The 15,635-nt window shown below is 41.1% G+C and overlaps 2 protein-coding genes across 2 annotated transcripts in view; one reads left to right on the forward strand and one right to left on the reverse strand.

The window, feature by feature from the left end:
• Positions 1 to 7,797, reverse strand: part of LOC102439203 (protein preY, mitochondrial-like) — a 14,974-nt gene extending 7,177 nt beyond the window's left edge. Inside the window, exon 1 of the mRNA XM_023751584.1 lies at positions 7,791 to 7,797. Coding sequence (XP_023607352.1) covers positions 7,791 to 7,797 — 7 coding nt within the window. The remainder of the gene's footprint in view (positions 1 to 7,790) is intronic.
• ADAM10 (ADAM metallopeptidase domain 10) overlaps positions 1 to 15,160 on the forward strand; it is a 117,879-nt gene extending 102,719 nt beyond the window's left edge. Inside the window, exons 14-15 of the mRNA XM_023751601.1 lie at positions 10,777 to 10,903; positions 12,914 to 15,160. Coding sequence (XP_023607369.1) covers positions 10,777 to 10,903; positions 12,914 to 13,008 — 222 coding nt within the window. The 3' untranslated portion in view covers positions 13,009 to 15,160. The remainder of the gene's footprint in view (positions 1 to 10,776; positions 10,904 to 12,913) is intronic.
• Positions 15,161 to 15,635: the final 475 nt, after the last annotated feature.

Below are 15,635 nucleotides of genomic sequence, written 5' to 3' on the forward strand. Positions count from 1 at the left end.
TTTTGTTTAGTTTTTCTTGCTATCGTCTATCCAGGATGTTCCATTTTCCTAGATATTAAACTCTGAAAAGCTATCATTGTCATTAAAATATTTCAAGCTTTGTGTTTTTGAGATGTATAGTTACCTAAAAAAATTGGAGGAAGGCCAAGAACACTGCTAGAAGGAACTATAGAAGTTCTCAAAAACCTGGGTGCCACGTTTTAGTAAGTATCAGTTGATCTGAACTGAGAGCAGGTCCTTTTGACTTTTGTTTTCTACAAAGTTACTATAACTATTATTAAATCTAGGCATGTCTCCAGTCTAATTCTCTTACTGCCATATTTCTTGCGTCTTTTTTTAAAGACTCTATATAGGTACTGAAAAGCTAGCATCAGAGCTATCAAAACCACAATTTTTGTGGACTTTGTAGAAATAATAACTAAGCTATTAGTAGTGTTTCAAAAAAGTGAGTATTTGGAATAATGACTCAGCTGTAATACCTAATTCAGCACATACTTTTTTGTGCGCTAGGTACTGAGTTTATAGTGTATAAATTGAAGGAGCTCACAGTCTAGTTTGGGGTAGAGAAGACAAGCATGCACATTGAAATGTATTTCCAGTTCTTTATGATGTTTTAATAGAAAATAGGAGAAACTATTTGGGGAAGATCTCTTTAAAGAGGTGATGCCAAAGCTAAGTTCTTAAGGACTAGTAGAAGTAGAAGGGCACAGATTGATGTTTTATGAAGAGGGAGTCCCTGAAAAAGTCACAAAACTATGAATTTTTGTAAGGAAAAATTTTTCTTCTCCTTTTTTCCTTTTGAAAAGTGTCATTTTTTAAAAGACTTTTTAAGAAATACTTATTTTTATTGATTTCAAAGAGGAAGGGAGAGGGAGAGACAGAAACGTCAATGATGAGAGAGAATCAACGATCAGCCTCCTGCACGCCCTCCCACTGGGACCAAACTGGCAACCTAGGCATGTGCCCTGACCAGGAATTGAACTGTGACCTTCTGATTCATAGGTTGATGCTGAACCACTGAACCACTCCGGCCTGGCTTTTTTTTTTTAATTGACAACGTAATATATTGAAAAGAATGCCTTCTTTTTATTCTGGAGCCCAATCTTCTCAAAATGTGTTTCTTGTATATTCTTCAGAAACTATTTATACCATTATAAGAATATTTATTAAAAAAAAACAAATGGAATTTATATATATGTGTGTGTGTGTGTGTGTGTGTGCGCGCGCACTCAAGTTTTTTTTTTTTTTCTTTCTTTCTCCCACTTGGTCTATTTTGGAGAACATTGGTGGGAAGATTTTAAATAAGGGTTTTACATAGAGGAGTGACATAGTCAATTCCATTTTTTTAGGTAGTTGTAATACTGATGACCAGGTAGAAGAGGTTTTGAGCAGCGAAGACTGGAAGGATGAAAATGTGTTAGAGAATAAAATGAACATTAGGAATAGAAGTGCATCTTCCATTACAGAAATAGCTCATCAGCCTGAAAATAGTGGGAAGACCCTTTTCCCTTTATGCCTATGGATTGGTTCACATTAGTGGTGATACTGCCTCCCAGAGAATATTTGGAAATGTACATAATTGTCAAAGTAACTGAGAGGACGCCCTGGCTGATCTCAGTTGATTGGACATCATCCCATGCACCGAGAGGTTGCCAGTTTGATTCCCAATCAGGGCACATGCCCCTGGTAGGGGGTGTGCAGGAGGCAGCCGATCAATGGTTCTCTCTCATCAATGTCTCTCTCTCTCTCTCTCTCTCTCTCTCTCTCTCAAACCAATAAAAACATTTAAAAAAAAAAAGTAACTGAGGGGTTCTACTAGGATTTGATGGATGAGGACCAGGGATGCTAAACTTGCACTGTTCAGAATGGTCCTGTACCACAATACCAGTGTATCTACACTGATCTACATCCTAATCACTAGTGTGCTTGTTTAAAATGTTGTTGGTTAGGCCCTCCACCAACCAGAACAGCTGAATTGGGATTTGTAGGGTTGTGGCTCAATAATCTTATTTTTTTTTTCATTTAAATTCTTGTTAAAAGTATTACATGAGTTTCCTTTTCACCCCATTGACCTCTCCCTGGCCACTCCCACCCCAGTAATCTTATCCTATATAATAAAAGGCTAATATGCAAATTGTCCCCTTCGACTGGGAGTTTGACCAGGGGGCGGGGCCGGCTGGGAGGAGGGGCCGCAGGCCTGCGGGCTCCCCACCCCCTGCCGGCCCGTCCTGATTGGCCCCAATCGAGGTGGGCTGACTGGACCCCACCTGTGCATGACTTTGTATACTGGGCCTCTAGTCCTATCTAATAATAGACAAACATAGTAATTAACCGTACCTTCGCTACCATCGTCATTGGCTGATCATCGCGATATGCAAATTAACCGCCAACAAAGATGGCAGCTAATTTGCATACTACAGGCAGGGCGGGACACCGGGAGCCACCATCCAGGCCCCCATGTGCGACTCCAGGAGCTGCTGGAAAGCCAGGCCGCAGGCAAGGCGGCCCCCCGGGACCCAGGAGCCGCCTTGCCTGCTGCCCATGATCATGATCGTGATTGGAAAGCTGAGCTGCAGGCAAGGCGGCCCCCCGGGACCCAGGAGCCACCTTGCCTGCCGCCCGTGATCGTGATCAGAAAGCCAGGCCGCAGGCAAGGCGGGCCCCTGGGACCCAGGAACCTGTAGGCGAAGCAGTGATCAAGCTATGAGGGAGAGGGTGGGGGGCAGAAGGAGCTACAGGAGTAGCTCTGGCCGGAGACCGAAGACTCCAGCCGCAGCGAAGACTGTGTCCAGAGCGGAGATGTAAGGTGGTGGCCAGAGTGAAGGTCTGGGTCCCGGGTGCCAGAGGAAAACTGGTGCTGGCAGCCAGGGAAAGAAGGCCTATTGCACGAATCTTCGTGCAATGGGCCTCTAATATGTTAATAAACATATGTGATAATTCTTAGATCTACTAAGGGATGGGAACCATTTCTTTACCATGTGGGTGCTGATTATTTGAGCAGCTCTTCCCAATCATAGGACTTTTCTTTCTACAGCCAATTAGGTACTCATGGCTGCCCCCAAAACTCTCAGGCAACTAGTAGGATAGAAAGATAGAACTGAGGTGCTAGTAGTGTTGAATGGTAGCCATTTAACTAATGTATTGTATGTGGCTGTAGAACAGGGGTGATATCTGATCTGCTCCCTGTTTTTGTAAATACGGTCATCCCTCATTGTAAATACGGTCATCCCTCATTGTCCATGGGGGATTGGTTCCAGGACCCCCAACAGATACCAAGGTTTGGGGATGCTCAAGCTCCTTATTTAAAACTAGAGGCCTGGTGCACGTAATTCATGCACTGGGTGGGGGGAGGGGCTGTCCCTGAGCCCAGCCTGTACCCTCTCACAGTCCTAAGCCAAAGGGCCTAAGCCAACAGTTGGAAATCCTTCTTGCAGTCCGGGACCCCTCATTCCTTACTGCCCATCTACTTGCTGCTCCTTACCACGGAGCTCGCTGTTCCTTAGCGCTGCCATGGAGGCAGGAGAGGCTCCAGCCACCGCCACTGCACTCGACAACTGTGAGCCCTATCTTTTTGTGTAGTTGTCTGTGGGCCAAGTGCTCTCTTCTTATTTAGGGCGAGCAGCATGTGAGGGCAGAGCGTGCTGTCATGGAACACAGAGGGCTGCCCGAAGCTGAGGGGAATGGCTGGGCCCATGGGGTGAGAGGTGGACACAGAGGACTCTATCTCACCCAATTGTGGGGCGGGCTGGCTGGCCTTCGTCTGCCTGACCCCACCCAGGGTAGGACCGAGCATGGTGTCCGCCTCTCCATTCTCTATCCTCCTATCTGTGACACCTGTCACCCTTGCCAGGCCTCCCCCAAAGTGAGTTCAGCTCAATCCCTGAATGTAAAAGGGCACGGGGGAGGGAGGGCCTTCATTCCAGTGCCCCTGATTCCCAGCGACAGGACCTGGTCTCAGGACGGTGGCCACAGCTGCAGAACATAGATCTGTTTTCAAGAAAAGTTGGGAATGCAGACTTTCGTATGAGCCCCTATTCCAAAAGATGACAGTTTATTCACATTGTGGCAAAGGCACCTTCAAGAGTAACATAAGTGGGTAAAGTCAGGGCCAAACCGGGCCATTTCCTCATCCAATCTCTCTGAGGCACGTGGACAAAACCAAGTTTCAGCTCTTTGCAGGACACTTCCGGGGTTTTTTTAAGCCTAAAGGACAGTAGTCTGTCTCCATTCTTATTCTTTGGGATTTTTTCATCGTAGGATAAAAGGATACGTACATTGGGGCAATCCTCTCTAGATACAATATTCCAGTTGCACCAATGTGACGATGACAACACGCCTCAGAGGGAGGGAGCCAACAGATGGGGAGCAGGGAATTCTGAAAACCAAAGCAAAGGTTCAGAACATGGAAGAAGTCCTTGGTGTTCTGCTGAGATACTTGGACTCCTTCCTCTGCTGTCACATGCCAGGCAGTCACTCAGAAATATCTTGGCATCGGCCAACTTATGGAATTCTCCCTTCTCTCCGTTCTCCTGAGCCGGACTCTGGATGTTGACTGCGGCATTCTCTTGGTCAATTTCTTTTTTTTGTTTTTTGTTTTTTTCCCCCCAAAACATTACAAAGTTTATATGAATATAACATACAAAGATGCATCCTCCTTTGTAGGAACAGGAAGGAAAGGGGTGGTTAAGTAAGGCACATGGAGCTGCAGCAAGCACCAGCTGTGGGGAGGGCCAAGGGGGAGAGGAGGTTGGCAATGGGGCTAAGACCCTAGAGCCATTGCTGGGGAAGTAGGGATCCCCTCTGAGTGCCACGTTCTGAGGCTGAACTAATTGGTCAAGCTGAAGCAGAGGTGGGTGGCCATATCAACCATCTTTGATGCTGTTTACCCTTTCCCAACCCAGCTTTGTTGTAAAACCCCAAATCCCTGGATTCCAAAGGCCCCATCCAGAGCAGAGGCCCTGGAAGGGGGTGAGAGGAAGTAAGTAGGGCAACTTTGAAAGCCAATATGTCTGTGTGAGACAGTGGTGAGAAGTAGCAGGGAAGGGCTCTTATACATACCCTTCCGTGGGGGCCACATGTGAAGGAGGCCGGGGGGCTGGGTAGGGATGGGGCACCATGGCCCCAGCCTCTTAGGCATCCCTGTCTGTCCTCTGCAGTGAACATGGAGGATAAGGGCTGCCTCTGAGGAGGGGCCAGGCCAGGTGACCATCTTGAGTTCTGGCTGAGGTGATGGTCCTCACCCTGAGATGCCTTCTAACTGGTGATGGACCCAGGCCTGACTCCCGCCGCTGCGGGTTCCCGGGCACAGAAAGCCCCCTGCTGCATGCGCAGCCTCCTGCTGGCCTGTTAATATGCAAATTGGTCGTTATTGTGATGCTGTTAGGACCAATTTGCATATTACCTCTTTATTATATAGGTGACACAGAAGAGTGCATATAGTTGGCCTTCTGAATCTGTGGATTGAAAATAATACTGTTTCTATCTGTGGTTGATTGAATCTCCAGATGGGAAACATTATAGAAAAAGTTAGCTGACCCCTGGTAGAGACCAGTAGCTCTCAGTTTAATGGAATCATCTGGGCAGCTGTAACAAAATGACTGATGTTAGAATCTCTTCCCTACTCCATTTAGGTCTGGGATTTGGTCTGGTATCTGAGGTTTAAAAACTTTCCAGGTGATTCTAATGTGCAGCCATGGTTGAGAATCACTGGTGTAGAGAAGGAAGAGCACATACACACTGGTGATTTTGGATCTTTATGTATTTTACTAGATCAGGGTGTCAGAATTCTAGACAGTGGAGGTAGAAGAAAGTCCTGCTTCATTAAAGAGCATACTTTAAAGGCTTCTGGATGGTAGGAACAGGGCAGAAGCTGTGCTTATAGTTCTTCATGTGACAGTAGGCAGAGTGAAGAGAGAACTCAGTCAGCACATGATAGGCTGAGGGCAGGCCTCACTTCTGATAAAGAGTGGATTTATTATTTGAGGATGAATAATGCAAAAAAAAAAAAAACCTAACAGGAAACTATAGAAAATTTATATAATAAGGGAAAGAGAATATCATCCTAAAGATTCATAGGGAGAACAGTTCGCTGAAAATTATTTTCTATAGAAACCCAAAAAAACTATCTGGCATTCTCAGTAGGATACAAGAAATGGCTCAGAAAAGTGGATTGTAAACTATGGTTTCCAAGCCAGATTCAGCTGTGTAAACATGTCTTGAATGGTGTATATATTGTTTTTAGAAAATTTGAGTTGCTGGCATTTAAAAATAGATTTCACATAAAAATTTAGATTTGTAGCTTCTCTTAAAAAACTAAGTCTTTCAGCATTAAGGCTCTCTTTTCTTGAACAGTTCATTTCTAAAGCCATTAGGTGAGGCCAGGCAAGGCAGGCATTCATACCAGATGGGGGAGCTACAGTGGCACAGAGTAGGGTGTTGGAGCCTGACCAGAGTGGGGCAGTGATGGATGGGGAAGAAGACCACTATGGGATGGGGTGTTAGAGGCCAAGCAGGGTGAGAAGGGTGCCCTGTTAAGGGGCAGCAGCTTGGGATAAGAGTACAAATGCTTTGGGGAGGATGTCTGCATAGGAGGGGCAGTTCTAAAAGGAACCAGGGCGAGGTAGAGAAATGGCTGATTCCAGGGCTGGGGCAGGGAAATAACAAGATGAACCTAGAACTTTTGCTTTGTGTCAGAAAATAAAGTGCCCAAAGAGTTGTGGGGCATATTCAAAAGACACAATAATCATAGTAATGGATTATAACAAATTGTGTAAAATAGGGAAGCATGAGGGAATAATTAAGTGAATAAGTTAAAAGTTTGATGAACAGGATATTTACATAGTTCCAAATTATGTTCCTACAAAATACTCAGTGACTATAAAAGAGTGTTTTTATGATAGTTGCCAGACAACACTTCAGTCAACTGATCAAGTTAACATCACTAATAATGAGATTAAAATCATGTATCAGCTGATAGGATGCAGTAAGAAGAACACAGCATCACTTCTGTGATATTCTTACCAAAGGTGTATGACCTGAATCTAATAATAAGGAAACATCTGAGAAATCCAAATTGAAGGACATTTTGATACAAAATAACTAGCCTATACTCTTCCAAAGTGTCAAGATTATATAAACCAAGGAAAGACTGGGATTTTTCTAGATTGCAGGAGATTAAATGCAACATGTAATTCTGAATTGGATGGCATTAGGACAGATGGTGAAACTTGAGTTGGGTCTGAGGTTTAAGTGGTAGTAATGTATCTCTGCTAATTTCCTGATTGATGATTGTGTTGTGGTTATCTAGGAAAACACCCTAATATTGTAGAAACTATATACTAAAATGTTTAGGTATAACGGCATCATGCTAGCAATGTTCTCTTAGATGGTTCCAGTTTTTAAAAAGTTCTTTGTGTTATACTTACAACTTTTCAATAAGTTAGAGATTCCTTCAAAATTAAACAAATTAAAAATATGTAAATATAGGAAAGGCTTTTCACATACAGAAAAGTGACCTGGGTATTTTGCGACAGCATGCATTGTTGTTTTCGTTTCTATTACTTTAATTACATTGTTACTGATGGATAAAGAAATAGGCTGTTTGTAAGACCCCAGATCAGAAAAAAAAATCTTCTTAAATGAGATTTTTATCCTGTCTAATAAAGAGGGAATATGCAAATTGACCGTCACACTGTCACAAAGATGGCGACGCCCATAGCCACAAGATGGCGGCGCCCAGTCCTTTTAGCCCTGCCGGGGGGATGGCAGGCACATGATGCGGCCAGACCCACCCGCCATTCCTTGTGCCTACCGCCGGAGTCCCACAGTCCTTTCAGCCCAGCAGGAGGGGGTCGGGCGCACGGTGTGGCTGGACCCACCCTCAGCCCCCCAGCCCCCCAGCCCCCCAACCGCCCAGGGCCGGCCTGAGCCGCAGGCAAGCCTCGGATGGTGGCTGCCCAGCCGACGCCCAAGGTGCAGGCAAGCCTTAGATGTCAGCTGCCCAGCTACCCAGGACCACCCGAGGCTCAGGTAACCAGGGCCGCCCGAGGCGCACGCAAGCCTCGGATGTTGGCTGCCCAGCTGCCCAGGGCCACCCGAGGCTTGTGCTGCCGGCAGTGGCAGCAGCAGAGGTGTGATGGGAGCGTTGCCTTCCCCTGATCGCTGGGTCGCCTCCTGCCCCTGAGGGCTCCCAGACTGTGAGAGGGGGCAGGCCGGATCTAGGGACCCCCCTTCAGTGCATGAATTTTCATGCACCAGGCCTCTAATTAGTAATAATTAGCAATGGCTATATATGTATTATAACAGTCTGTGTTAAGCCAATGTGAAAGTTCATAGTTTTAAAGTTGTGACTATTTTGTACATGCTATGTTAAAATCTGAATATTTTGAATTACAAAATAGACTTATAATTTATTAAGAATGGAAACAGTAACTTTCCTATAAATTATTTCAAACGTTGAAGGTTATTACTTTGTGTAGCTAATTGACTTGTTTAATATGATTTAAATTAGAAGTAAAATTTTTAGGCCCTTTTTAGACTGAATAAAGTTTGCCTGATTCTAGAATATGTACATCCTCCACTTTTCATATTAAAAAGACCATTAACCTTTAGATAAATTTATATATACTGAGTGGCCAGATTATTATGACCACCTGACGTCTGTAGGCAAGTTAGCTATAATTTCATGCTGAAGTTGCTAGAGGGCCAGACCATTATAAATAGGGAAGCAGGTTGTTTTCCACGACAGTAGAAGTGATTTTTTTCTGAAGATATGGGTAAACAATGCCATTTAACAGCCTTTGAACGTGGGATATATTTGAACGTGAGTGGCCAGATTATTATGACCACCTGACGTTTGTAGGCAAATTAACCATACACTGGTATGGGATATGGAAGCCGAAGGCCTGTTAGAACACCTTTGCTGTCTGCAGTTACCAAGATAAAACATCTCCAATTCGCATAGGAACACAAGGATTGAACAGTTGAGCATTGGAAAAAAAGTCATGTGGTTTGATGAATCATGTTTCTAGTTGTATCATGCAGATGGCAGAGTGAGAATTTGGCGGAAACAGCATGAAAGCATGCACCCCACATGCATGAGTACAACCCTTCAAGCTGGTGGGGGCAGTGTTATGGTTTGGGGCATGTTTTCCTGGCATGATTTGGGCCCTTTAATTCATGTGGAACAACGTCTGAATAGCACAACATATAAGTATCGTTGCTGATCAAGTTCATTCTATCATGTTGATGGCTTATCCCAGTGGAGATGGCTTCTTTCAACAAGACAATGTGCCATGCCATGGTGCTCGTATTGTGCAGGAGTGGTTTCAAGAACATGAGGGAGACTTTACCTTGCTTAGGTGGCCCCCACAATCACCAGATCTCAATCCAATTGAGCATTTGCGGGACGAAGTTAAACGAGCCATCAGGCAGCTGGTTCCACAACCATCAAATCTCACAGAACTGGACAGATTCCTCGCATCACCTTTCAACATCTCGTGGAGTCAATGCCAAGAAGAATTGCTGCAGTATTGAAGGCAAAAGGTGGCCCAACGAAGTACTGATGGGTGGTCATAATAATCTGGCCATTCACGATCAAATATATCCCACATTCAAAGGCTGTTAAATCGCGTTGTTTACCCATATCTTCAGAAAAAAAATCACTTCTATTGTCATGGTAAACAACCGCTTCCCTATTTATAATGGTCTGGCCCGCTAGCAACTTCAGCGTGAAATTATAGCTAATTTGCCTACAACCGTCAGGTGGTCATAATAATCTGGCCACTCAGTGTATATAACAGACACTATGATATATATGCATAATAGAATGAAAATTAAGATATATTAAAATAATTTTACAACAGTAGACTGGGTCTCAAATTGCAAAAGAAGTAGAGTAATAAGAAAAGGGAGCCTCAAAAAAGGTAAAACTTTAGTCTTAACTTTGACGAGTAGAAAAAAATGGAAAGAGTATAAAAATCTGTGCAGTAGTAGAATTTAAAGTAATATACCTTCAAGTCAGTGGAGCATATAAAAGCAAACATAGCATAGTCTATATGAGTAGTAGACCAAAAAAGGGGAAATATTTAAACCAGAATAGAAAAATACAGTATAACCTATATCCAGGATGACCCCAGTTTTGTGTTTATCCACGTGTATGACATAGCTATATGGAAAAAAGACTGATAGGAAAATAGGATTGAGTGATTTCCTTTAGGAAGTGAAGTTATGGGTAATTTTTGTTTTCTCCTTTATACTTTTTTTATACTTAAAAAATTAATATGTATGTGCTCATATATGATATCTATATAACTTCCAGCCAACAAATGTTCTTTAAAAATTAAAGTGTAATATATTCTATTCTGTATTTTATATAATACAAGAGGCCTGGGGCATGGATTTGTGCACCGGTAGGGTCCCTCGGCCTGGCCTGTGGGGATTGGGCCGAAACCAACTCTCCGACATTCCCCAAGGGGTCCCAGATTGCAAGAGGGTGGTTCTTGGGTGACATACCCTGAAATTGGGCTCCCTCCTCTCTGGTTTTGGGGTGTGTCACCCGAGAATCGCAGCTGCCAAGTCACCGCAGCTTGGCAGCTCCTGTGTTGAGCGTCTACCCCCTGGTGGTTAGTGCATGTCATAGCTACCGGTCGGAGCATCTGCCCCCTGGTGGTCATTGCACATCATAGCTACCGTTGGATGGTAGAACGGTTGGATGGTCACTTAGGCTTTTATATGTATAGATAAATATTCTAAAATTGAAAATCTATTTATTTCTAGGATAATTGGTGGGCAGTATTGCTTATGGGAATTGCCCTGATCATGTTAATGGCTGGATTTATTAAGATATGCAGTGTTCATACTCCAAGTAGTAATCCAAAGTTGCCTCCTCCTAAACCTCTTCCAGGTAAGACAATTTGAGCAAGGTATGTATTTTTATAACAGAACAATTCAGCAGGAAGAATTGAATTATGAATGAGTCTTTAGTAACTGATTTTATAGCACTTTCTCCTTGAGAATGGGATTACTAGATGCATTATTTACTTGATTTTTAAGTGTTGTTTTATTTTATTTTATTTTATTTTATTTTATTTTATTTTAATCAGTCCAATCTAGCTAATGGCGGACAGTTTAATGTTAATCTACCCAGAGTGTCTAAAAACATTTAGACCTTAGAAAGTTTTGTTTTTGCTTGGTACTTATTCACTTATTTTCTTAATTTTTGTTTTCTTTTCATATTCTAAAATTTTTTATTTTTGTTTTAGATTATTGGTCCTTGTGTTTTAATAGCTAAGCTTCTGTTATTGTTTTTAATGTTCATGTTTATCAGCGATTTTCTGGCACATATGCTTATTTTCCCTAGGGATGATGCTTATGGGGAAATACAGTCCGTGGAAGAGTCTTAGGGTGGAGGCTTTTAGTCACTTAATGACCATTCTTCATCTCTGAAAATAATTCCTAAGGTTTGGTCTTCACCCTTCCCCTCAGGAAGGATTTAGATGAGTTCCAGGGATTTACAGAAGAAAAGGGTAGGGAGCAACTGCTCCAGGTTATTTAGTTCGTATATATTGCTCCCTTACCTTCCCCAAGGTATTGGTGACTTTTATGCTGCCCTCCGGACTCCTGGACCAGCACTCTGTTCACTGTTGGTTTTGGGTAGACATTGTCCCAAGACAATGCCAGAGGAGAACCAGAGCTAAAGCACAGCAGTTGCCTCTTCTCCCTCCCACAGACTCCTCTTGACTCCTCTTGCCTCAGGCCAACTCACTACCCTACAGAAAGCAGATTAAAACAGGGGGTTTCATACAATGTTCTCCATGTTCCCTTAGTTGTTTTCCTGCATTTACCTACCTTAGGGCAAGAGAGCTCAGTATTCATGCTGGGATAGTATCTTGGTGGGAACCAGGGGAAATTTGATTTTTATAGCATTGCTTTTCATAAATTTACAATGTTTAGCCCTCTGGAATTTTTGTCAGTTTCTTAGGCACTTCTAAGGACCTCATAACACTTTTTAGATGAGTTACGAATTATAATTTAGTTCCAATTATAATCATTTATTGGAAAAATTCTTGTACTTAATTTCACTTTAAGCAAATTCTATCTTTAAAACTTAAAAACCCCCACAAAACGCTTTCCACCATTTACTGAACCCTCACAAAAAGTGTTAAGCATTTTTATATTCACTATCATATCATCCTCACATATAGCCTATATGAGTTCGATATTTTCTCTGTTTTTACAGACAAGGCATTAGAGTTGCAGAGAGGTTAAGTCATTTGCTCAAAGACACTCAGTAACTTCTTTGTCATGAATCATGTCCTCAGAAATCACATTAGTCTATTATAAAGTTGTGGTTGTTGAGCATGGCTAGTCTCAATTGAGATGTGTTGTAAATATAGAAGACATATCAGACTTTGAAGGCTTAGTATACAAAAAATGAAATATTTCATTATTTTATCGATCAGGTCTTTCTTTTTTAAATATATTTTATTGATTTTTTACAGAGAGGAAGGGAGAGGGATAGAGAGTTAGAAACATCGATCAGCTGCCTCCTGCACACTCCCCACTGGGGATGTGCCCGCAACCAAGGTACATGCCCTTGACCGGAACCGAACCTGGGACCCTTGAGTCCGCAGGCTGACACTCTATCCACTGAGCCAAACTAGCCAGGGCTCGATCATGTCTTGAAATGTTAATATTTTGGCTATATTGGATTCAGTAGAATAAAAAATACTCAATGTATTTATTTTTTACTTTTTATTATAGCTACTGAAATTTAAAAATTACATATATGGCTTATATTATATTTCTATTGGATAGTACCAGTCTAGAGCCTTTCTTATTGATATGGCAGCTTTCTTTTTAAAGAGTATAAAGCTCACAGTAAATCTATCTTACTTTTGTTTGTGACTTGCAGGCACTTTAAAGAGGAGGAGACCTCCACAGCCCATTCAACAACCCCCGCGTCAGAGGCCCCGGGAGAGTTATCAAATGGGACACATGAGACGTTAACTGCAGCTTTTGCCTTGGTTCTTCCTAGTGCCTACAATGGGAAACTTCACTCCAAAGAGACACCTATTAAGTCATCCCCAAACTAAACCCTCACAAATAACAGTCGAAGAAAAAAATGGCAAGAGATCATGTCCTCAGACCAGGTGGAATTACTTAAATTTTAAAGCCTGAAAATTCCAATTTGGGGGTGGGGGGTGGAAAAGGAACCCAGTTTTCTTATGGACAGATATTTTTAACCTAATGGCACAAAATCTTAGAATATTATTGTGTGCCCTGTGTTCCCTGTTCTTCGTTGCTGCATTTTCTTCACATGCAGGCAAACTTGGCTCTCTATAAACTTTTATCACAAATTGAAATATATATATATATATATTTTTCAACTGCCAGTCAAGGCTAGGAGGCTCGACCACCTCAACATTGGAGACATCACTTGCCAATGTACATACCTTGTTATATCAGACATGTATTTCTTACGTACACTGTACTTCTGTGTGCAATTGTAAACAGAAATTGCAATATGGATGTTTCTTTGTATTATAAAATTTTTCTGCTCTTAATGAAAAATTACTGTTTAATTGACATACTCAGGATAACAGAGAATGGTGGTATTCAGTGGTCCAGGATTCTGTAATGCTTTACACAGGTAGTTTTGAAATGAGAATCAATTTACCCTTTTCTTATGATGGAGTTGGTTCTGATATTCATTTTGTCTTTATCAAATGGCTGCTAAGAGCACATGAGTGACTATGCTGAAGAACACAGTTGTGTTGTGCAAACTGGACATATGCAGCATACTACTTCAGAGTAATTCTTTATGTGAGTGTCTGATTTCTGCTTATTTTAAACTTTCTAATTCAATTCCATTTTTGAATTAATAGGTGACATTTTATTCATGTTTCAGTAGAAATTATGCCAATGAAATGATTCTTTTTGTAACCTCTTATTTGTGTTTCCATACATCTAAAGTATGCTAATTATGCTTTTGATTTTTGTCTGATATGGAAAAGAAAAGCTGTGTCTTTTATCAAAATATTTGAACAGTTTTTTCTGTATATCATCACTGACCATTGGTAACCACTAAAGAAGAGTGATTTGCTCAACTAGTAAATTGTAGATAGGCCTTCTGACATTTTTTTCCCCCGTAAAATACTTTAACAGCAATGGAGGTGAAACAGCACAATGTCCCATTCAAAAATTATTTTTTAAACAGATGTAAATAATTGGCTTTTTAAAGAAAGAAAGCAAAAGCATTTAATGTATTAACAGGCTTATTGCTATGCAGAAATGGAAGGGGGCATTACAAGAATATTTTAAGCTTGTGACATATTTATTGCTTCTGTTTTCCAACTACATCACTTAAATTAGACATAAATAGCTATGATTTCCCTGGCTTCATGTAGGAGGCAAATTTAGGGAAAGTTGAAAAAATTTGTGTTTTGGCTTCTTTTTTTCCTTTTTTTCTTAAGAGTATAAGGTTTACACAATCATTCTCATAATGTGACGCAAGCCAGCAAGGCCAAAAATGCTAGAGAAAATAATGGGATCTCTTCCTTGTAAACTTGTACAGTACGTGGTGACTTTTTTCAAAATACAGCCTTTTGTACATGATTTAGAGACAAATTTTGTACATGAAACCCCAGATAGACTATAAATAATTCTAAACAAACAAGTAGGTAGATATGTATGTAATTGCTTTTAAATCATTTAAATGCCTTTGTTTTTGGACTGTGCAAAGGTTGGAAGTGGGTTTGCATTTCTAAAATGGTGACTTTTATTCTGCAAAGGTTCTTAGTAACTTCTTGAGTGTGGTAGACTTTGGAACATGTACATTTTTTGCTTGTAATGTTATCCTGTGGTGAGGTTTTGGCAGGTATACACTGCCCTGTTTTATTTTGAGTCTAAGTTAAATGTTTTCTGAAAAGAGATACATGCACTGAACTCTCCACGGCAGATCAAGATGTGGTAAAACAAAAGGATCAAGACAAATAAGATCTAATACTACTGTCAGTTTAATGTCCACTGTGTTTTATACAGTATCTTTTTGTTCACTTTGGAAATTTTTACTAAAAATTGCAAAAAATAAAGTATTGTGAAAAGATGTAAGGTTTTTTGAAACTTGAAATGCATTAATAAATAGACTTGATGAAATCAACTTGAAGGTTCCATTCTCTTGAACTCTGAGAACTACCAAAAGAAGCTTCCCACTAGGCAACTTCCTCCTAAATGAAAGAGATTGTTAAGTAGAAAGAGGGTTGTCTCTTTCCACACAAGTATAGATATCTTTATTTCTAGTTAGGAGTCCATGTAAAAAATTTTAATTAGGTATCTTTGTATTTATACATTGAACATTTTTAAAACACTGAAATAATCTCAATTGCTTTACATTATTGCTAGTCACTATTCATTTGTGTTTAAAAGTGTTCTTGATGGAAGAGCTGGCATTTTGGAAACTGGTCTTATTGACATTAAGTCTTCACTTAACTTGGTCCATAGGTTCTGCAACTTAAAGCAAAATGATGTATAATGAAACCAGTTTTATCAGAGGTTAATTGACATAAACTAGAGTTAAGTTCCTACAACATCTCATCAAAGTTATAGTGAAATGTTGAAGAAACGATGTTATTTGA

This window comes from Myotis lucifugus, unplaced genomic scaffold (assembly GCF_000147115.1).
Source record: "Myotis lucifugus unplaced genomic scaffold, Myoluc2.0 scaffold_23, whole genome shotgun sequence".
In the NCBI taxonomy this organism is placed as follows: Eukaryota; Metazoa; Chordata; class Mammalia; order Chiroptera; family Vespertilionidae; genus Myotis; species Myotis lucifugus.